The sequence below is a fragment of the Silurus meridionalis genome, chromosome 18 (genome assembly GCF_014805685.1).
Source record: "Silurus meridionalis isolate SWU-2019-XX chromosome 18, ASM1480568v1, whole genome shotgun sequence".
In the NCBI taxonomy this organism is placed as follows: domain Eukaryota; kingdom Metazoa; phylum Chordata; class Actinopteri; order Siluriformes; family Siluridae; genus Silurus; species Silurus meridionalis.
This window is the reverse complement of record NC_060901.1, coordinates 685,224-710,018: the sequence shown is the minus strand read 5'-3', so window position 1 is coordinate 710,018 and position 24,795 is coordinate 685,224. Positions and strand designations below refer to the sequence as shown.

The 24,795-nt window shown below is 44.4% G+C and overlaps 1 protein-coding gene and 1 long non-coding RNA gene across 5 annotated transcripts; one reads left to right on the top strand and one right to left on the bottom strand.

The window, feature by feature from the left end:
* Positions 1-1,112: 1,112 nt before the first annotated feature.
* On the top strand, positions 1,113-20,168 carry si:dkey-97m3.1 (fatty acyl-CoA reductase 1). The gene is given in 14 exon segments (XM_046872698.1): positions 1,113-1,133; positions 4,473-4,687; positions 8,610-8,785; positions 11,243-11,337; positions 11,340-11,384; positions 11,467-11,503; positions 14,315-14,492; positions 14,667-14,711; positions 15,429-15,547; positions 16,367-16,434; positions 18,070-18,241; positions 18,939-19,068; positions 19,167-19,294; positions 19,395-20,168. Coding segments are annotated over 13 exon segments (1,545 nt in total). The 5' UTR covers positions 1,113-1,133; positions 4,473-4,498; the 3' UTR covers positions 19,558-20,168.
* Positions 11,680-15,716, bottom strand: LOC124400893. Of its 4 annotated transcripts, none has more exons than XR_006928477.1 (9): positions 15,554-15,716; positions 13,414-13,511; positions 13,229-13,372; positions 13,145-13,186; positions 12,987-13,106; positions 12,143-12,660; positions 11,993-12,100; positions 11,849-11,950; positions 11,680-11,795 (listed from the first exon to the last, which is right to left on the bottom strand). It is a non-coding gene; the product is annotated as an uncharacterized LOC124400893 (long non-coding RNA). The 4 variants fall into 4 exon arrangements; XR_006928478.1 differs by having other exon boundaries at positions 15,558-15,716; XR_006928476.1 differs by lacking the exon at positions 15,554-15,716 and having other exon boundaries at positions 13,414-13,758.
* Positions 20,169-24,795: the final 4,627 nt, after the last annotated feature.

Below are 24,795 nucleotides of genomic sequence, written 5' to 3'. Positions count from 1 at the left end.
TTTTGAAGTATTTATAGATGATGAGGTGAAGTTATGGACATGGAGCACTTCAGTGTTCTGGGGTAAAAAAGGAAGCAGACTGCAACCTCACTACTCATCTATTTCAGCTGTGTCTGTGGTCTAATCTCACTGTGTTACTGTGGACATGGGACTAATGACTTAGCAGTGACTCTGGTACATCCTACACACCAGGACACACCATAGCTCAAATAGAAGGTTTCTGCTGCATCTTAAAGTCTAAATAAAAGTGTAAAATCTTTATTTTAAGCCTTAAAAAGTCTTAAATTTGCAGTTCTGAGTCTTAAAGGATTGGAAGCAGGTCTTAATGTTCGGATGTACGTGTCTCTAATTCTCACTGAACTGCTCCTGCTGCACTTTAGATTGGGTTTTTGTTTTAGTTTCCGTGGTTGTTGTACTTCTTTCTTTCTCGAGTCCAAATATAATTCATACATCTACAAATGAGACCAGCAGCCAATCAGCTTTCTGTTATTGGAGCGAATCTCTCGGGTCGTACCACAGATGTGAAACACCTTCTTTTCCAGCTGTGGGGAAGTGCGAGTTTAGTGATGATGGTTTGAAATAAATGAATTTAGGGCTCGGTTATGGTCAGTCGCTAATTACGTGTGTGTGTGTGTGTGTGTTTAGAAGTCGTGATATTGGTCTTTAAATATTTTATTCTTAATGTACTTAAAAGGTGTTTAATGTAATTTGTGAAGGCCTGGAAGAACAGTTACAGTTCCTCAGCCTCAGCTACATCACGTCAGTTCACAGAGGATTCTGCAGTGCACTCTGTCTCTAAGCAGCTTCACAGAGATGGAGCTTATAAAGGAGTGTAGACGTTTATTTGTTTTTAATTGTAAGTTTATCCTTTAAGTGTGATTGAGTGGTGAAGGAGAAACTCCCTGAGATGATGGTGGTACCTGCCTGCATTATTCCAGTTTCATTCCATTAGTACAGTTCTTTCATGTTGGGGTTCATCCTTTCTGAATAATGATCACCACTGGTCTCCACACTAATCCTACTCAGGTTCTTCTTCTCTCCTGTCTCCATCCTCACCTCACCCAGTCTCTGTCTCTACCCACAGGTCCAGCTCAGGCTCTCACGCTCTCCTCAGCAGACCCACAGAGCTTTGCGTATGTTTCCACTCAGACAGAAAGGCTTTTCTCGTCACATCGCTCACTTCTGCTCCGGATATTTTGCCCTCGTGTTTCTGAGAGATGTGAAATGATAAAAGACTTTTTTCCTCTCAGCAGCTGCAGTTCATGTTTGGGTGGAGCTGAGAACATTCCAACTCTTTTCAACAGAGCTGTGTGTGTGTGTGTGTGTGTGTGTGTGTGTGTGTGTGTGTCAGCATTTTAAGCTGCAGTGTGTAGTCTTGCATTTCGATCAAATGTTTGAGTGTGACGGGAGAACACACACACACACACACACACACACACACACACTTCCCTAATCCCACGTGAGAATTGTATGGGGTGTGTGTTTCTCTTTGTACCCATTTTGGAAGGATGGATCAGGTTCAGGAATCTTCTCCACGTGGAAGAGAAGTGCAGACTCGTGGCTTTTTCAGGCCGTGTGACTCACGAACAGGAAATGAAATGTGCTGGAGAATATCGGAGCATCAGCGAAGCACATGGCTGTACCTCAGGGTTCGTTACACGCCCACGTACACCGTCACTGAGCCTGAAGTGAGCTGGCAGCAGATCAATCAGTGTGACATCACCAGAATGGAGGTGCTGAAGGAGTCTCTGGGGATTTAGTGTACAATGCTGTGTTCTGTGGGTTCCTGGTTGTTTAATGTTGTCCTTCTGAACACACAGTGGAAGCCCTGAAGGTCATCAGGAGGTTCTCATTTCACATTCTCATGTCCTCCACCAATAAAGTTTGTAGGTTGCTGTAGAGTCACTAAACAGGAATGTGTGCTGCCTCTGACCTGAGAGGAATGTGTGTGTGTGTGTGTGTGTGTGTGTGTGTGTGTGTGTGTGTGTGTTCCCATGGAAGCAGGCTAATCCTCTCTCGTCATTCCTGTTCTTTTGGTCTCTCTATGGAAAGAGATCGTCAGGTGGAGGTAGAGATTATTCTCTAATACTTCCAAGAGGGTTTCTCCTCTTCACATGAGTACTCTGGGATCAGAACCCTGGTGGTCCAGCTGACTGGAACAGGACTTGTTAAAGGGGGAATGTGGTGATATGCAGGAGATTAACTTCACCATCTTCTGATCAGGATCTCAGATACTTACACGCTGAGTCAATACTGGGTGGAGACTGTGCAGCGTGTCGGGCCGTCTAGCCGCTCGTCTAGCACGTTATTTTTCTGTGATGACTTTAGCTTGAAATTCTTCCAAGTAGGAGCAGTAGATCAGTAGCTTCAGGTCTGCAGAACTTCAGCTCCATCACACAACAAACTGAAAACATTACCTTCAACTCATGACCTTTCATTTTTATTTGTGTAGTGCTTTTAACAATGGACATTGTCTGAGAGCAGCTTTACACAGTGTGTGTGTGTGTGTGTGTGTGTGTGTGTGTGTGTGTGTGTGTGATGAGGAGAATAATGTCTCTGAGATCTCACTGTGTGGGAAATATAATTATTACTGTAACAGAACGGGAACTCAGATTAAGCGTGTCTGTGCTCGTCTCTGGGACACGCCAGGATACAGCGCCGGTGCATGCACACACGTGCATGCACACGCGCACGCGCACACGCATACACGCACGCACCTTGTTTTTTGATGTCAAATGTAGACCAAGATGGAGTTTGTTTGAGTGAAAGTGAAATCATTATGGGATCCTAAAATCCCAGCTGCAGAAGTTTCCTCTTTGTGTTGTGAGGTGTAGATGTTCCTGCTGTGGGTCAGCAGGGAGGATCTTTATCTGATCCCTCACACACATCATGTACAAAATACAGAAGTACATCAGCCACTGATTATAATATTGATTGAAAGACATTGTGTAGTGTGTGGAGTTCTGCAGGTATCAGGGCTTTACCTGGATTTATTGGAATTAGGAAAAAACTCAGCATGGAAGGTGCTAACGAGTTATCCTCTGCTAACGAGCTGCTAACTGCTAACGAGTTATCCTCTGCTAACGAGCTGCTAACTGCTAACGAGTTATCCTCTGCTAACGAGCTGCTAACAAGCTGCTACCTCATCCCAGAACCTTCCTTTTCACACACATCCTCCTCTCTATCATCTCCATCCTCCTGTTCCTCTACCTCATCCTTCTCCATCCTCCTGCTTAATCCTCCTGTTCCTCTTCCTCATCCTCCTCCGTCCTCCTGCTCCATGGTCCTTCTCCTCTATCACATCCTGCTCCATCCTCCTGCTGCTCTTTAATAATACCAGGCCACATCCACACCTGAGTAAAGCTGCTGCTGTGCGTGCGTGCACACACACTTTTCTGTCTCTCTTCTTCAGACAGACATGATCTCTCTCTCTCTCTCTCTCTCTCTCTCTCTCTCTCTCTCTGTGTTTATTTCAGGTGCTTTGTTGTTGGTTTAGGGTACACTTGTATTGTCTCTCTCTCTGTTTTTTTATCCTGTTTTCGTGTGTGTGTGTGTGTGTGTGTGTACTGTATGTTTTATATAAAGACTGACACACAGCTGTGTGTTTAGATTTGTGTTATATTTATATTACGGGTGTAAAGATACACAATTCCCTCTTTGGAATGTATCTCAGTTTTTGTGGTTTTGTCTTTAATTAAAGCAGTTTATTATTGTGTTTAAAAGTTTACATTTGTAAAACTATTTTAATTAAAATGCCTACTTGGTTAAATAAAATATAAAATAATATTTTATAAAAAATAAAAAAATAAAAATGAAATCAAATAAATCAATTAAACACAATACATGTTTTATTATATTAATAACATTTAGTAATCAATTAAATTGCCACCAATTAAATAGTTTACATTTGTTAGACCCCATTTGGATAATAAAGGTGTGTGTGTGTGTGTGTGTGTGTGTGTGTGCTTTACATTGAATATAAATTTTTTTTTTTAAAGATATAATCATCTTGACTGTTCTACTTGTTTCAGGATACTTTAATTTAAAATGCTAAAGAAGCATTAGCGTTAGCATTAGCAATGACCAGGAAGTGGCTGAGATTTAGCGCATGTGCAAACGCACTATAAACTGCTACTTTATACCCCTGGTGGTGGTGTGCATGTTGTCCAGTTTAATAATAATAAAGATCGGGAGAAGAAACACACACTGACACTGTTTACAGTGCGAGGAGAATAAACACACTTTATATGTTTGTGAAGGAACACACACTGTACGTTTGTTCTGCATGTAAAAAGGATTGTGTTGGGTACACGTGCAGCGAGCAGAAACTCCTGGACCCACACGTGTCAGGACGTTACACCACTAATATATCTGTTTATGGGTTATTTGTGTGCACTGTGTATAGACTGTTCTATTATAATAATAATAATCCTGAGTGTGTGTGTGTGTGTGTGTGTGTGTCTCTGTCTCAGGTGGGACCTGGGTGTGTGCTGCGATCATGGCGTGTGTGTCGGAGTTCTACGCAGGGAAGTGTGTGTTGATCAGTGGGGCGACAGGCTTCATGGGGAAGGTGTTGGTGGAGAAGCTGCTGCGCTCCTGTCCTGAGGTTAAACTGCTGTACCTGCTGATCCGCACCAAACAGGGCCACAGCTCCCAGCAGAGGATCCACACCATGCTGCAGAGCAAGGTCTCACTGCGGGGGAGGGGTGTGTGTGTGTGTGACTGCTGTAGGACTCAGATTTGTTCTCCACTGTGTCCCAAAAAGCTGTGCACTAAAACAGTAGAGAAGTGAATGTAGAACAGGAGATAAAGACTGTAGTGATCTCACACACACACACACACACACACACACACACACTCACAGTACACTCTCACAGTACACACACACTCTCACAGTACTCACACACACTTACAGTACACACACTCACAGTACACATACAGTACTCACACACACTTACAGTACACACACTCTCACAGTACACATACAGTACTCACACACACTTACAGTACACACACTCTCACAGTACACACACACACACACTTACAGTACACATACTCACAGTACACTTACAGTACTCACACACACTCACAGTACACACACACACTCACAGTACACATACAGTACTCACACACACTTACAGTACACACACTCACACACACACACACACTTACAGTACACATACTCACAGTACACTTACAGTACTCACACACACAGTACACACACACACCTCACAGTACACACACAGTACTCACACACACTTACAGTACACACACTCTCACAGTACACATACAGTACACACACACACACACTTACAGTACACATACTCACAGTACACTTACAGTACTCACACACACTCACAGTACACACACACACTCACAGTACACACACACACTCACTCACTCACAGTACACTTACAGTACACATGCACACAGTACACACACAGTATACATTGTGCACACACTTGCAGTACACTCACAGTACACACACACACTCTCACAGTACACACACTCACAGTACTCACACACACGCACTCACACAAACACACACTCTCTCAGTATTCACACACACACTCACATACACACACACGCACTCACACAAACACACACACTCTCACAGTATTCACACACACACGCAGTACATGCACACAGTACACACACAGTACATGCACACAGTACACACACAGTACACATACACACACACACTCACTCACTTACAGTACACTTACAGTACACATGCACACAGTACACACACAGTATACATTGTGCACACACTTGCAGTACACACACACACAGAGTACACTCACAGTACACACACATGCACACGTTATACACACTCGGTACACACAGTGCACACTCGGTATACACACGCAATATTTACTTGATACACTCACACAATACATATGCAGTACTCACACACACACACACACGGTTGGAATAAACATGATACCCCATGACCGTATTTTTTTTTCTAAGTTGGATGGTTGCCGTGGTGACTGACCTCAGGTGTGTGTGAGTGTTAAGACTTCTGCATTACTATACACACCTCCCACACACACAGTTCAACAGAGTAAGAGAAGTGTGTGTGTGTGTGTGTGTGTGTGTGTGTGTGTGTGTGTGTGTGTGTGCGTGCATGGCGAGATCAGAGCAGGTTTAATAATTGAGGCTGGTGGGAGATGAAGAAGAGCAGATATGTGAGAGAGGAGATCTCTGGTTTCTCTGACAGGACCATGAGTCAGTGTTTCTCTTGCTTTGTCTCCTGCTCCACGTCTCTGTCTCACCTGTCCAGGGTGTCATGTTCATCATGATTACAGCTCTCCTTGTTCCTCACTGCTCAGCTCTGTGTGTGTGTGTGTGTGTGTGTGTGTGTGTGTGTGTGTGTGTGTTTGTTTGTGTGTGTCTCTCACTGGGTTCTCATCCACCTGGAACACTAGCATGAAGCTCTCTGCTGATTAAGCTGATGATACACTGGAGGGAATCCTGTATGGATCCTTCTGGTGCTCTTCAGGCTCCTTCCTGGATGGACTTCTAGAATCCTTGGTCTGAACTCTTAGATCAGGGGGTCAAACTCAATTGCACAGTGGCCAAAACTCACAGCACACTTCAGGTCACGAGCTGAACAGGATAAATATTTATTAAACACACTAAAACAATGTTTTTTAACATAAATATAAATAAAAACAGACAGGAATATTATTCCAGAATAAATAAACAGCTCTCCATAAAAATATCTCCTGTGGAACACCAGATGTGTCGCACCTTCATCATGCAGCTCTTCAGAAACTCTCCCTCAGTAAATAACCTGCTGATGAGACTCTGATTTCTCCTCTGTTTTCACACCAGCTTCACTTTGGGATTTTGCTCTGGTGAAAAACATCTGCTGAAATGTCAGATTCTTCTTTAACTCTTCTCCTTTCTGTATCTTCTGCTCTGCATTCAGGTTCTTCAGCTTCTCCTGATGTTTTGTCTCGTAGTTCCGTCTCAGATTCAGTTCCTTAATTACAGTCACATTCACTCCACTAATAACACACACACACACACACACACACACACACACACACACACACACACATGTTTACCGCCAGTGTCAGTAAACATCTACTCAGAGTCAACTTCACTCTTCACCACTGTGAGGCGCTGTTTCACAATAACTGTACAATAGGGTTAAATACATCAACAGAAGCTCCACTTGATTGACGCTGGAATGTTCTCAGGTAGTCTAGTGTTCGGTAAGGCAGCTGAAGCGATGCATTATGGGATCTGTAGTTTGTGTTTATCAGCGCTTCATATCGCCGGGACATTAATAACAATAATAATAGATCTTTATAAAATCATCTCGCGGGCCGGATATAATTGTACGTCGGGTCAGATTTGGCTCGCAGGCCTGAGTTTCACACCCCTGTTGTAGAGTGACATTCCAGAATCCGGTTCTTGGTCCTGGAATCTCTGCCGTGAGTTCTAACAATATGTGGCACCTTTTATGCTTCTTTGGTGAACACACTGTGGCATGTTTTGGATGTAGGTGTGGCCTCCTGACATCCTGACTGCAGCTCTGCAGGTTCCTGACTGTTTTACAGGAGTATTGCTTCACTTCACAACCACATGAGAGTCGTAGGTTCAGCTCTGGTTTCCTTCAGGTCCTTGTTGGATTGTTTAATGTGATGGAAATTATTAGTTGAACTCTGTCTGGGGTGTGTCTGGGATATGACTTGGGTCTGTGGAGTGTCTGGGAGATGTATGTGGTGGTGTTTGGGAGATGTCTGGGGCGTTTCCATGGTGATGTCTGGTTACTGTGTAGCACCTTACAGGGATGTTGATCCCAGATTCCTGGTTTGGTGGATCTTTCATTTAGGGCTCAGATTCCTTTAGGGAGATGTATTTCACATGTCTGGGGCGATGTCTGGGGCGATGTCTGGGGTGTTTTTGTGGTGATGTCTGGAAGATCTGGTTACTGTACAAACATTTTGGGGTTTCTGGTGTAGCACCTCACAGGGATGTTAATCCCAGATTCCTGGTCTGGTGGTTCTTTTGTTTAGGCCCCAGACTCCTCCATTGACACAGAGACTGAATAATTAATCAGTACTGACCTCTGCTGGTCTACACTTCCGGAGGATTGTACATTTAGTAGTTTCCATGGTAACCCAGAGAGCGTTGTGGTGGCTAATGAATATAGCTACTTATTTCTCCACTAAAGGCTGTAGCACAGTGTCGTGTACGTTTTGGTACGAAGCCCATAAGCATTCAACGGGTTTTAATAAACAATGTTCCCTTTCTTTTATATACACACACACACACACACACACACACACACACACACACACACACAAAGACAGACAGTTGGTGTATTTGTGCTGCAGGGCTGGGTGGAGGCTGGCACTCGGGCTCTGATGTCCTCAAATGTTCCCTGTTTGTTTCTTTACAAAGACCACGCATCTGTTTATAATATCTGAACAGGAGGTGTGTGTGTGTGTGTGTGTGTGTGTGCTGATTTTCCTGATTTGTATCTCTTTGTGGAAATAATTTTCAAATATTTTAAATTTCTGTGTGTGTGTGTGTGTGTGTGTGTGTGTGTGTGTGTGTGTGTGTGTGTGTGTGCGCGCACGTGTGTACAGCTGTTTGACCGGCTCCGGGAGGAGAATCCAGACTTCCAGAAGAAGATCATCCCTGTTAGCAGTGAGCTCACACAGCCTGGACTCGCTCTGAGTGATGAAGACGTACAAACGCTCACTCAGTCTGTCCACATCATCTTCCACTGCGCCGCCACCATCCGCTTCGACGAGCCGCTCAAGTACGACACACACACACACACACACACATGCACATACATGCACATACATGAGCACACAAACACTTGTGCTCATACAAGCGCACGCACATATGCACAAACGCGCACAAGGACGCGTGCACATACTCACACACACAAACGCGTGCACGCACACACACACACAGGTCTCCCATAGACCTCAACACACACACACACAGGTGTCCCATAGACCTGAAAACACACTCCCATCCAAAAAAGCAGAAACCATGGAAAATACAAATGAAATTCCATAATAGGGGAAAAACGGAGAAATAGCAAACGTGCCCTCGTTAAGCAGGTTATCAGTCCTGCAGGTTGTTTTCCTGACTGATCCTGGAGGATTCATCAATACCATTCTGAATACAGAGCAACTTTAACTTCTACTGTACTGAGAGAGAGGAGTGCAAAACACCACAGATCATCATGAGTTACATCAGTTACAGTGGAGAGGGAGAGAGGGCTGCTTATGAGACTTTATCTAGATCAACTTCTCCTGCTCAAGCTCCAGAAGCTCCTTCACAGTTCACACAAGATATAAAACCAGAGAGAAAAGTGTTCCTCTGTCTGGTGGACCTGAGATCAAGATACGAATCTTCTTACATTTTCATTTGTGGTATTTAGCAGACGTCCGTGTCCAGAGTGCCGTACAAAAGTGCTTTGGGTCTCCATAAATCTACACTGGTGCACTGGATTACAAACTTATTATAAATCTGACTACAACTCTGTTTAGAGTTTTTTTTATTTATTTATATTTTAACAAAGCAAACTAGGAAAGTGCTAATTTAAGTGTTTCAGAAAGATGAAGGTCTTCACCCGTCACTTGAAGATAGTCAGGGACTCTGCTGTACAGACATCTAGGGGAAGTTCATTCCACCACCTCAGTGCCAGAACAAAGAAGAGCCTTGAAGTGTACTTACCTCTAATTCTGAGAGAAGGAGGTACCAGTGGAGCAGTGCTGGAGGATCTCCAGTGTGAGGTGTGATGAGGTCACTGAGGTAAGATGGTGCTGGTCCATTTTTGGCCTTGTAGGCATCATCAGTGTTTTGAATCTGATACGTGCAGCTACTGGAAGCCAGTGGAGGAGCAGCAGTGGGGTGGTGTGGGAGAACTTGGGCAGATTGAACACAAGTCGTGCAGCTGCATTTTGGATCATTTGCAGTGGATGAATAGCGTTCAGGGGAAGACCTGCCAGCAGAGAGCTGCAATAGTCCAGTCTCCAAATCACAAGAGACTGAAGAAGCACCTGGGCAGCCTGCGTGGAGAGAAACAGTCAAATCCTTCAGATGTTTTAGAGAAGAAATCCACAGGAGCTAGCAACATTAGCAACATGTGGGAAGAAGAACAGTTGATTGTCCATAGTTACCCCGAGGTTACGAGCAGTGGCTGAAGGGGAGAGCAGAGAGTCGTGAAGTGTTATTTAGAGATCTTGACCTAGAGATGAATCACCTGGGATGATCAGCAGTTCTGTTTAGCTGGGGTTGAGTTTTAGTTGATGAACACTCATTTATGAAGATATGTCTGTTAAGCATGCCGAGATCCGAGCGGAAGCTGTGGTATCTGATGGAGGGAAACAAAAGATGAGTTGAGTGTCATCTGCATAGCAGTGGTAAGAAAACCCATGTGAAGATATGACTTCACCAATGGAGTGGGTATAGAAGGAGAAAAGGAGGGAACCAAGTACCGAGCCTTGTGGGACACCAGTAGTGAGTCTTGATACCGAGGCTCTTGAGTGTAGATAAGAGAGTCTTGTGGATGACTGTGTCGAATGCTGCTGAAAGGCTGAGGAGGATGAGTACAGATGACCGCTTGGCTGATCGAGCAGCGTGCAATTTCTCAGAAACAGTCAAAAGGGCGTCTCTGTGGAATGTGCTGCTTTGAACCCAGACTGGTTCGGATTATGGAGGTTGTTAAATTTAATTCATGTTTATTTGTATTGAGCTTTTAATAATGAACATGGTCTCAGAGCAGCTTTACACAGATCGTGTGGAGATAAAAATTAAGATGTTCTTTATAAGTGTAAGTTTGTCCCTGATGAACAAGTCGGTGGAGACTGTGGTGAAGGAAAAACTCCCTGAATCCTGTGCAGAGGCCTCAAGCTTTTCCATCCAATAATCATCTTACATCATCTTGCTTTATCTTAGGAGGATTAGACACACTGCTTCTGTGATCTAGAAAAGAGCATGATTTATACACCTGCTATTACAGTCTGTGTGTGTGTGTGTGTGTGTGTGTGTGTGTGTGTGTGTGTGTGTGTGTGTCAGTGTCAGTGTCAGTGTCAGTGTCAATCCAGGACTGTGTGTGTGTTAATCTTACAGTACTGTTGCTCTTAATGATTAATGCTTTTATACCCGGAGTGTGTTGATTGTTGTGTGTGTGTGTGTGTGTGTGTGTGTGTGTGTGTGTGTGTGTGTGTGTGTGTGTGTGTGTGTGTGTGTGACTCAGACATGCTCTGCAGCTGAACGTGATTGCAACGCAGCAGCTCCTGTCTCTGGCGCAGCAGATGAAGCAGCTTCATGCGTTTATTCACATCTCCACTGCATCGCCAACTGCAACCGCCGTCATATTGATGAGGTCATTTACCTCCACCTGTAGAACCCAACAAACTCATCCACTCACTGAGTATACACACACACACACACACACACACACACACACACACACACACACACCTGTAGAACCCAACAAACTCATCCACTCACTGGAGTAAGTATACACACACACACACACACACACACACACACACACACACACACCTGTAGAACCCAACAAACTCATCCACTCACTGGAGTAAGTATACACACACACACACACACACACACACACCTGTAGAACCCAACAAACTCATCCACTCACTGAGTAAGTATACACACACACACAACACACACACACACACACACACACACACACACACACACACACACCTGTAGAACCCAACAAACTCATCCACTCACTGGAGTAAGTATACACACACACACACACACACACACACACACACCTGTAGAACCCAACAAACTCATCCACTCACTGAGTAAGTACACACACACACACACACACACACACACACACCTGTAGAACCCAACAAACTCATCCACTCACTGGAGTAAGTACACACACACACACACACACACACACACACACACACACACACACCTGTAGAACCCAACAAACTCATCCACTCACTGGAGTAAGTACACACACACACACACACACACCTGTAGAACCCAACAAACTCATCCACTCACTGGAGTAAGTACACACACACACACACACACACACACACACACACACACACACACACACCTGTAGAACCCAACAAACTCATCCACTCACTGGAGTAAGTACACACACACACACACACACACACCTGTAGAACCCAACAAACTCATCCACTCACTGGAGTAAGTACACACACACACACACACACACACACACACACACACACACACACACCTGTAGAACCCAACAAACTCATCCACTCACTGGAGTAAGTATACACACACACACACACACACACACACACACACACACACACACACACACCTGTAGAACCCAACAAACTCATCCACTCACTGGAGTAAGTACACACACACACACACACACACACACACACACACCTGTAGAACCCAACAAACTCATCCACTCACTGGAGTAAGTACACACACACACACACACACACACACACACACACACACACACACCTGTAGAACCCAACAAACTCATCCACTCACTGGAGTAAGTACACACACACACACACACACACACACACACACACACACACACCTGTAGAACCCAACAAACTCATCCACTCACTGGAGTAAGTACACACACACACACACACACACACACACACACACACACACCTGTAGAACCAACAAACTCATCCACTCACTGAGTAAGTACACACACACACACACACACACACACACACACACACACACACACACACACCTGTAGAACCAACAAACTCATCCACTCACTGAGTAAGTACACACACACACACACACACACCTGTAGAACAAACTCATCCACTCACTGGAGTAAGTACACACACACACACACACACACACACACACACACACACCTGTAGAACCCAACAAACTCATCCACTCACTGGAGTAAGTACACACACACACACCTGTAGAACCCAACAAACTCATCCACTCACTGGAGGTACACACACACACACACACACACACACCTGTAGAACCCAACAAACTCATCCACTCACTGGAGTAAGTACACACACACACACACACACACACACACACACACACACACACACACACACACACACACACACACACACCTGTAGAACCCAACAAACTCATCCACTCACTGGAGTACACACACACACACACACACACACACACACACACACACACACACCTGTAGAACCCAACAAACTCATCCACTCACTGGAGTAAGCACACACACACACACACACACACACACACCTGTAGAACCCAACAAACTCATCCACTCACTGGAGTAAGTACACACACACACACACACACACCTGTAGAACCCAACAAACTCATCCACTCACTGGAGTAAGTACACACACACACACACCTGTAGAACCCAACAAACTCATCCACTCACTGAGTAAGTACACACACACACACACACACACACACACACACACACCTGTAGAACCCAACAAACTCATCCACTCACTGGAGTAAGTACACACACACACACACACACACACCTGCTGGAGGTGTTGATGGTCGAGTGGTGAGATGGTCAGGACGGGTGTGAGGTGTGAGACCAGGAGTTTTAAATCTTCAGGTCATCAGACGGTGGCTGATTCCCTACAGAGCTGGAGGATGTTGTTCTTGTAGCTTGTGGTGTCCCTCAGGACCTTCCACACTGAAGCAGGGTCACTGGCTGAAATTTGATCTTCCAGCTTTTTAGAGTTGCTCCTTTTCTCTACTCTAATCTCTTGTGTGTGTGTGTGTGCGCATGTGTGTGTTACTTTACCCCTGGCCTGGTTGTACAAGATCCTGTCCCCATTCCTGCTCCTCTTTGGCCTCATAGAAATGCAGAAATCCTCACAGAAGCTGATATTAGATGTTACAGAGTCTGTGAGCTTCATTTAGATCAGAAGCAGCAGCTACAAAAACACTCCAATCAGTGCAGTAAAAACAGGCTTGTGATGCCGACTCTTTCATTGCGCCATCTTTTTACAGTCTTCACTACAGGTTCTTTCCCGTATGTAGGGAGAAGATGAAGCAGGCAGTGGTCTGAGTCCTAAAGCAGCTCTGCAGATGGAGTGATATGAACACTTTATCCTGGTGTAGCAGTGCACAGAATGTTTTTGACTCTGGTAGAACATGTAATATGCTGTGGTCAGTGCTGGTACTGAAGAGAGAATACAGCACAGGGTGGTGTGTATCCTGGAGGCTGTAATCCTGCAGTGTTTCAGAGATTCTGTCCACATGAAACCTGAGATGTTGGAGGGTATGTGTTGTTACAGTGTGTGTGTGTGTGTGTGTGTGTGTGTGTTGATAGGTGGATGGATGATTCGATCATTCGTGACATCACGCCGAGGCTGATTGGTGATTGGCCGAACACGTACACCTACACCAAAGCGCTGGCGGAGAGCATGGTGCAGAAAGAGAGCAGCAAACTCAACGTGGCCATCATCAGACCCTCCATCGTAGGGGCCAGCTGGCAGGAACCATTCCCTGTGAGATAGAACTCCTCTCTCACACACACACACACACTCCTGATACTCCTCTCTCACACACACTTCTCACAGCAATGCACACAGAAGGTCTGTTGTCTAACCCTATCTCTCTGTGTGTGTGTGTGTGTGTGTGTGTGTGTGTGTGTGTGTGTGTGTGTGTGTGTGTGTGTTTAGGGCTGGATTGATAACTTTAACGGTCCGAGTGGAGTCTTCATTGCGGTAAATATATTTGTAATGTTTATCATTAATCCAGACAGATGCAGGAATCATCTGGTTAGGTGGCAGTGGTGTGTGTAAGATCTGCAGATACCAGTCACTTCACTGAATGTTCACGTCAAACTTGAAGTCTTATGAAGATCTCAGACTTGGTTGTTGGTGGCAGATGTGCTGGTTTTAATATTTCCCAAACTGCTGATCTCCTGGAATTTTCACACACAGACGTTTAGAGATCACTCAGACTGGTGTTAAAAACTCAACACTGAGTACGTGCCAGTCGTGTGGTGGGACCACGGTGTTAGTGACTGAGATCAAAGGAAAATGACCACTGACTTGAGCTGTCATAAGGGGGTTAGTAACTCAATCATCTACAGGAGTCCACATCAGGTTGTTCTCCTCTCAGCCAAGAACAGGAATGTGAGATTTGCCTACAGTGGCTAGCTAAACATCACCTGGTCTTTTTATAAGTTTTCAGCTGGTCAGTGAGGGTGATACTGTGCCCATGGTAGCCCCGGACTCCTTTTCTCACAGCAGAGATTTTCTGTTCATTCTTTTCTTATCATCTGGTTTTAGATCAAATCCCTGCGTGTGTGAGTGTAACAGTGTAATACCACACTGTATCAACAGATAGATCAGGGGCCAGGGGGATGAGTAGAGGGACAGACAGGACAATGAATGAATACTGATTGTGTGTGTGTGTGTGTGTGTGTGTGTGTACAGGCTGGAAAGGGGATCTTGAGGACAATGAGAGCCAGTAATGATGCAGTAGCAGATCTGATTCCAGTCGATGTAGTGATCAACCTCACACTTGCTGCAGGGTGGTACACTGCAGTGCACAGGTATACACACACACACACACACACACTTTTCAAAGAAGTAGATGCCGACCCCACAAACATGGCGTACCAGTGCTATTTGAATTCCACTTCATGTGGAGTTTGGACGTTGAGTGTTTAAAGGCTCTGGCATGGAGAAGCTGGTGTTGGATTTGTGATGATCTCAGATGTTGAGTTGCTCAGTAGCTCCTGGCTCCATAATCTCAAATGACTGTAAAAGACTGTAGAAAGATCATCAGTCATAATCTCACACGCCAGTGCTCATGTTAGTTCTCACTCTCCAGTGTTCTGTAGTGTTTAAAGACTATAATCACACTCTTGATGTCACCCAGATGAGGATGAGGTTCTGCTTTGAGTCTGGTTCATCTCAAGGTTTCTTCCTCATAACATCTAAGGGAGTTTTTCCTTCACCACAGACTCCATGGTGCTCATCAGAGATAAACACATCGATCACCTTCACTCTGAAACTCTGTAAAGCTGCTATGAGATGATGTGTATTGTGCAAATTGCAATAGAAATTGACTGGCCAAAACATTCACTCTGTGCTAATGTGCAGGGTTGCCAAGTTTCAGATAAATCCCTACCTACACAGAAAGAATTTGCCCAAGTTGGGTAAAAAGAGGAATTTCACATTTTCAAAAAGTGTTAGTGAGAAACTAGTGAATTGTGGTGCACACACATTTCTAATTCACAGGAATACCGTATGCATCACCCTGCTGGCAAAACTGCTGTTTGTCACATGGGATGTTCTGTTATTGTGTTTATAATAAGAGTTATTATCAACAGTATTATTTACTTTATTCTGTGTTTGTGTGTGTTCAGGCCGAAGTCTGCTCTGGTGTATAACTGTACAACAGGAGGGATTAACCCTTTCCACTGGGGAGAGATCGGTACGTATGGAGCACTGAGTAGAGTCCAGGTCTACAGTGGTGAGGAAAAGTGCTGCATGTTTGTCACACTTTAATGTTTTAGATCATCAAACTAATTTAATTATTAGTAAAAGAGAACACAAGTGAACACAACATGCAGAACTACATGGCTCTGTGTGAAAAAGTGTTTGCTCCCCTGTTAAAACTGTGGTTTATCACACCTGAGTTGAATTTCTCTCGCCACACCCAGGCCTGATTACTGCCACACCTGTTCACCATCAAGAAATCTCTTAAATAGGACCTGCCTGACAAAGTGAAGTGGACCAGAAGATCCTCAAAAGCCAGACATCATGCCAAGATCCAAAGAAATTCAGAAACAAATGAGAAAGAAAGTGAGCTCTATCAGTCTGGAGAAGGTTATAAAGCCGTTTCTAAAGCTTTGGGACTCCAGAGAACCACAGTAAGAGACATTCACAAATGGCATCATGGAACAGTGGAGAACCTTCCCAGGAGTGGACCAAAATTACCCCAAGAGCACAGCGACGACTCATACAAGAGCTCACAAAAGACCCCACAACATCCAAAGAACTGCAGGCCTCACCTGCCTCAGTTATGGTCAGTGTTCATGACTCCACCATGAGAAGAAGAATAAAGAAGGCAAAAATGGTCTGCATGGCAGAGCTCCAAGACCTAAACCGCTGCTGAGCAAAAAGAACATAAAGGTTCGTCTCAGTTTTGCCAGAAAACATCTTGATGATCCCCAAGACTTTTGGGGAAATACTCTGTGGACTGATTCTATGAGACAAAAGTTGAACTTTTTGGAAAGTGTGTGTCCCATTACTTCTGGCATAAAAGTAACACCACACCGTGTGAAAAAAACATCATCCCAGCAGTAAAACATGGTGGTGGTAGTGTGATGGTCTGTGGATGTTCTGCTGCTTCAGGACCTGGAAGACTTGCTGTGATCAATGGAAACATGAATTGTGCTGTTTAATAAAAGATCCTGATGGAGAATGTCTGGCCATCTGTTCATGACCTCAAGCTGAAGCGAACTTGGGTTCTGATCCAAAACACACCAGCAAGTCCACCTCTGAATGGCTGAAGACTTTGGAGTGGCCTAGTCAAAGTCCTGACCTGAATCCTATTGAGATGCTGTGGCATGACCTTAAAAAGGGGGTCATGCTGGAAAACCCTCCAATGTGGCAGAATTACAACAATTCAGCAGAGATGAGTGGAGTAAAATTCCTCCACAGCGCAGAAACAGACTCAGTGCAGGTTTTCACAAACGCTTGATTGCAGTTGTTGCTGCTGAGGGCGGCCCAAGCAGTTATTAGGTTTAGGGGGCAAACACTTTTTCACACATGAGCATGTAGTTTTGAATTTAGTTTTCCCTCAATTATAAAAATCTTCATTTATAAACTGCATGTTGTTCACTTGTGTTCTCTTTTACTAATATTTAAATTAGTTTGATGATCTGAAACATAGTGTAAAGAAATCCCTCTTTCACACCACTGTACATCTGTTTCACCACACACATCACACATCAGTGGTGTTGGTGTGTGTTTACAGTCTGTACACAGGAACACTGGATTTTGTTAGGAAGTGTGTGTTCGTGATCTCACACACACTGTACTAACTGTACTAAACTGCCATCAGAGCATCACGTGATGTCGACGTTTAAGCGGAACCCTCTGGAGCAGGCGTTCCGGCGGCCCAATGCTAACATCACCTCCAACTACCTGATTTATCAGTACTGGATCCTGGTGAGCCACAAGTTCCCTGCTTTCCTCTACGACCTGTTCCTCAGGCTGTCCGGACAAAAACCCCAGTAAGAGAGCACTGAACTACTGCACAACAGCACCCCCTGCTGATAACCTCTACACACCTCTGCACACACCTGTACACAGCTCAACACAAAACTGTACACAACTAAATCCACACACACACACACACACACACACCTGCACTCATCTCTACACACCTTCAAACACCTCTGCACACACCTTCATACACCTGCACACACCTGTACACACACCTGTGCACACCTCTACATGAAACTGTACACAAATAAATTCACACACACACACCTGCCCCCACACACCTGTCTGATCATGTTGACACAGTGTTTGGGGGAGTGGTAGTTCAGAGGTAACTGTTATTGATCTGAAGGTTGGTGTTCAAGCCGTGGTATCACTAAGCTGCCGCTCTCTGGCCCTTGAGCGAGGCCCTTAACCCTCTGTGCTCTAGGGGTACTGTATCATAGCTGACACTGCGGTCTGTCCTCCGCTTCCCAACAAGCCGGGATATGAAAAGAAAAGAATTTCACTGTGCTGTAATGTTTACGTGACAAATACAATCTATTCTATTCTTTATCATCTTTAATCATTCATCAGAGCAGAAATAAAGATGTACAGTAAATACACATCTGTAAACAACTGCACACACACACACACATCTGTTTCCTCTTAGTGTCTTGGTTCTTCTCTAAAGCATTAAGGTCTGCTCCTGTGTTCCTGTGTGTGCAGAATGATGAGGATCTTTAACAGGCTCCATAAAGCCATTGGACTATTGGAGTATTTCAGCAGTCAGGACTGGGAGTGGAATTCAGACAACATGAACATGCTGATGAACCAGCTGAGCACTGAGGACCGCAAGGTACACACACTACACCGAGAGCTCATCCAGCTTTTCTTCTCTTCTTCCTGTCACAGTGATGTGTGTGTGTGTGTGTGATCTCATTGTTTCTCTCTCAGACGTTTAACTTTGATGTGCATCAGCTGAACTGGCCTGAGTACATTGAGAATTACTGCATCGGCACCAAGAAATACGTCCTGAACGAGGACATGGCCGATATTCCAGCTGCCAGACAGCACCTGCGCAAGTATGACACACACACACACACACACACACACACTTTACATTCTAAAGTAGCTTAATTTCCACTATTAAACTTATGACATATCTCTTTGTTGCTGTTTCAGACTGAGGAACATCCGTTACACGTTTAACACCGTCCTGCTTGTCTTCATCTGGCGTGTGTTTATCGCTCGCTCTCAGATGGCCAGAAACATCTGGTACTTTGTCGTCAGTTTGTGCTTTAAGTTCCTCTCCTACTTCAAAGCCTCGAGTACCCTCACCAACTAAACAGTGTTCTCCTGAAACCTTCTCCTCCAGAGATCCACCTCACCACATCATCTCCAGACTGTCTCACTGTACTCCACTTTAGACCAGGTTGTGTCTGGGCTCATTTACACACTTCCCCCGGTTTACTGCAGCATCATCCAGACTGACCCAGTCCACCTCAGTGTAGCCTCATCTCCCCCTGTCCTGGTCTACAGCCAGTCCACTGGCATCGACCTGCCCCAGTCCGGTACGCCTGAGGGTACCCTGGACCTGCCCATGTTATCTGCAGTCTGGTCTGACCGTCTGCCCCCTGGTCTGACCGTCTACCCCTGGTCATCTTAAACACACCCCAGTCACACAACCCTCTGTGTCAGTGTCTGTAACCCTGTTTTGCCCCATGTCTGTATGTGTCTGGATGTTTTTGAGCTCCTCACTTTTTCCACACTGTATCTGCAGTATTCACAATTTTCTCCTGGTCTGAATTTACTACTTTCTGTCCCCCCCTCCCAGTCTTAAACCACTGATCAATCTGTTAGCAAATCAATGGACTGCCCCTGTTAGTTACCCCGGGGTACTGAGGGTGGAGTGGTGTAATGCCTGAGCATGTCCACTCTTTTTACTGTTTCTTCTTTGAAAAAAAAATTATCTAAGGAAAAAGAAACGTCTATATATGCAACAGCCGCTCACTTCTCCTGCAGACCTGTTTCTTCTTCTTCTTCTTCTCCTCTTATTATTATTATTATTATTATTATTATTATTATTATTAGATAAAGACTTGACTTTTTTTAAGTTTAATTTTAATCATAATAGTGTTGAAAGATTCGGACTTCTGTTAAATATGTGAAGTTCAGAAAGGTGTGTGTGTGTGTGTGTGTGTGTGTGTGTGTGTGTGTGTGTGTGTGTGCACATACTTCAGTTGGGTCCAAAGATCTGTGTTCACCAGGAACAGTTTTCATTTAATCAGCTATCAAACACTAAACACTGTTCTCTCTCTCACACACACACACACACACACACACACACACACACTCGTGTGAACTCATGAGGATGTTAATTCCTTGGCGGTGTGTAATGAGCAGGTTGTTGATATCTGATGAATGAGAAGTTTTGTATTTGTGAGTGAATGATGATGATGATGATGATGATGATTCTGACAGTAATCTGTTGAAGCTGAAGCCTGAGCGTGTTCCTGTGCTGCTCCTATATCTATCTTTTGGTCTCCAGCTCTTGTAAGTTCCTTTTTACAGAGTGTAATATTTTTCTTCTTCTTATCAGAAATGAGCTCCATCAGCTTAGTGAGGACGTGACGAGTTCAGAACTAGAGATAATCTTTACGGTTTGTCCCTTACACCCAGCACATTTCTATTCTAGCGTTGAGCTGCCTGTTAGCTACAGTGTTCCTCTGGACAGAAGGAGTGGTGTAGGAGTACAGCGCCCCCTGCTGTGATCTCCTGTAGTCAGGTGGAGCAGGTGGAGCTGACTCAAACGTTTACTGACGCACAGACTGCCCTCTGTTCATGCGATGCCAAACCAAACCCATTTTTACATTTATCGTGTGTGTGTGTGTGTGTGTGTGTGTGTGTGAGTGAGTACTGTTCCCGAGTGCTTCGCATACTAAAGATATTTCCACAGCTGCCATATTACAGTACAGACCTCGTCTTCCTCCGTCCCCCTTCCCATCACTCACCACGTCTGATCCCAGTCTGATCTAAATGACCCAGAATGACTTCCTGTTTATTCTCCTTTCCTTCACCTGATTCTCTTCATCATCACTTCAGTCTCATTACAAATCACTGTTTCTCCTGTTCACACTTTTTTAAAAGTCACACACTCCATTTTTTACACACCATGAACACCTTCATGTCTTAAATAAAAGTGTGCAATTGGAAACCCGACTCTTATTCTTTCTTTGTGTTTGTACATTTACATTTGTGGAATTTAGCAGACGTCCGTGTCCAGAGTCACGTCCACAAGTGCATAAAGTCTCTAGTAATGAATAAATCTACACTGTACACAAGATTACACACTTAATATAAATATAACTCTTGAATTCTACAAACTTAGAAAGTGCAAAAGTGTTTCAGGAAGATGAAGGTCTTCAGTCATCGCTTGGAGATAGTCAGGGACTCCACTGATTAGACATCTAGGGGAAGTTCATTCCACCACCTCGGTGCCAGAACAGAGAGGAGCCTTGAAGTGTACTTACCTCTCATTCTGAGAGAAGGTGGTACCAGTGGAGCAGTGCTGGAGGATCTCAGACAGCGTGGTGCAGTGCGAGATGTGATGAGGTCACTGAGGTAAGATGGTGCTGGTCCATTTTTGGCCTTGTAGGCATCATCAGTGTTTTGAATCTGATACGTGCAGCTACTGGAAGCCAGTGAAGGGAGCGCAGCAGTGGGGTGGTGTGGGAGAACTTGGGCAGATTGAACACAAGTCGTGCAGCTGCGTTTTGGATCATTTGCAGTGGATGAATAGCGTTCAGGGGAAGACCTGCCAGCAGAGAGCTGCAGTAGTCCAGTCTCAAAATCACAAGAGACTGAACAAAAACCTGGGCAGCCTGTGTGGAGAGAAACAGTCAAATCCTTCAGATGTTCTAGAGAAGAAATCCACAGGAGCGAGCAACATTAGCAACATGTGGGAAGAAGAACAGTTGATTGTCCATAGTTACCCCGAGGTTACGAGCAGTGGCTGAAGGGGAGAGCAAAGAGTCGTGAAGTGTTATTCAGAGATCTTGACCTAGAGATGAATCACCTGGGATGATCAGCAGTTCTGTTTAGCTGGGGTTGAGTTTTAGTTGATAAACACTCATTTATGAAGATATGTCTGTTAAGCATGCCGAGATCCGAGCGGAAGCTGTGGTATCTGATGGAGGGAAAGAAATGATGAGTTGAGTGTCATCTGCATAGCAGTGGTAAGAAAACCCATGTGAAGATATGACTTCACCAATGGAGTGGGTATAGAAGGAGAAAAGGAGGGGACCAAGTACAGAGCCTTGTGGGATACCAGTGGTGAGTCTTGATACCTAAGCTCTTGAATGTAGATAAGAGAGTCTTGTGGATGACTGTGTCGAATGCTGCTGAAAGGTCCAGGAAGATAAGTACAGATGACCGCTTGGCTGATCGAGCAGCATCCAGTTTCTCAGAAACAGTCAAAAGGGCGTCTCTGTGGAATGTTTAGGATCATGGAGGTTGTTCTGTGAGAGATAAACAGACAGTTGGTTAAAAACAGTGCATTCCAGAGATTTAGAAAGAAAGGAGAGAAGTGATACCGGTCTGTAGTTATTGATGTCTGATGTGTCCAGAGACTCTGCTTCTTTAAGATGGGAATGACCCTTGCTTGCTTGAAGGTAAGACTGTACAGTATTGTACAGCTCTGTAACTCTAAGCACTGTAACTCTGCAGCTTTGTGTGCAAGAGTGAAGGAGAAGGTCTTCCTGAGTGGAGAACCTGACAATAACCGCGTGTTTGCTGCTCAGAGCAGTTGGGGAATCACCTAGTAAAGACAAGTTTGCAGGTGGAATTTGACCACCATGGAGTTCAGAAAAGAAGAATTACAGACTGCCTCAATCCAGATTCCACCCCACGCTATATCAAATTCAGCTCATCCTCAAAACGGCTTAAATTTGATAAAAAGTAGTTATGTAGTTGTTCCTTCATGCATGTCCTACATCTAATTTACATTTAAAGGATAACTCTGGTCTGTACTTCAAAGAACAATGGAGTTCTTTCTGACTCCGATAAACCCAAAGTGCTTCATGTATTTTGTCACTGCTGCGCTGTTATAATCTTCTTCATTACGATCTTCGTTGTCCTCATCAGTTTTTCTTACAGAGTGAAGACTTTTTCTCACTTATTCTGCGGTGTATTTTTAACCCAAAGCTGCTCGTTTTTTTCCCCCACAGCGTTTTCTTAAACTTCCTCCTTTCACTGACCACAGTTCTTGTGCTAATGCTCTGCAGATATAAACTTTGTTAAAAGTTTTACACAGATAATGTGAAGATAAAATTAATAAGTTCTTTATAAGTGTAAGTTTGTCCCTGATGAACAAGTCGGTGGAGACTGTGGTGAAGGAAAAACTCCCTGCGATGCAGAAGGAAGAAACCTTGAGAGGAACCAGACTCAAGAGGGAACCTCATCCTCATCTGGGTTCCACTGAATGTCCATTTATTACAGATAAACGATGTTGAGGTGCAGTGATGGAGATCAGAACAAACTGTAGTACTGAGTCAGTGTAGCAGACTGTTGATATTAACTACAGACCAAATCCATCCTCAAAGCTCCTGTTCGTACTCTGGAATTTCATGGAACCACCCAAGAATCAGGGTGTAAGTAGGAGACTCACTGTAGCAGCAGAACTAAAAGGGAGAAGCAGAATGAAACACAGACATGAGGATCTCTGGGATAAGAGACGAACCACCACACCACCATCAACAAACCTGAGTGAACGTGTGAAAGTGAGGAGACGACAGCATCCAAATATCCCAATTCATCAAACACTCTATATCCATGATCCCTCCAGATCTGCTCCTTTACCTCACAAACACCTACTGACTAAAGACTCCACTAAATAAATGTTTTCAGCCTCGACTTGAACACTGAGACTGTGTCTGAGTCCCAAACACTCATTGGAAGGTTGTTCCATAACTGTGGGGTTTATAAGAGAAACATCTGCCCCCTGCTGGAGTCTTCATTATTTGAGGTACCAACAAATAGCCTGCACCTTTTGATCTAAGTAGGCGTGGAGGATCATACTGGTACAGAAGTTCACTCAGATACTGCAGCATGAGAGCGTTAAGTGCTCCTTACAGTAGTCTAATCTAGATGTAATAAAGCATGAATCAGAAAGTTTGCTTCTAGCTGCATCTGGTCCTAGTAAAAGTACTTCCGTCTTATCTGAGTTGAGCAGAAGAAAGTTATCAAGCATCCACTGTCTAATGTTATTTACACACTCCTCAAAATTGTTAAGCTGATCTCTCTCATCTGGCTTTGCTGAAATATACAGCTGTGTATCATCAGCATAGCAATGGAAGCGAATCCCATGTTTATGTATAATTTCACCCAGAGGCAGCAGATATAAAGAGAAAAGCAGTGGGCCTAAAACAGATCCTTGCGGAACACCAAACTTTACCTCAGAGCGTGTGGAGAACTCACCATTTATATCAACAAACTGATAGCGATCAGTCAAATAAGACCTGAGCCAGGAGAGAGCTGTTCCCTTTATTCCAACAACGTTCTCCAGTCCAGCAAGCAGGAGATTATG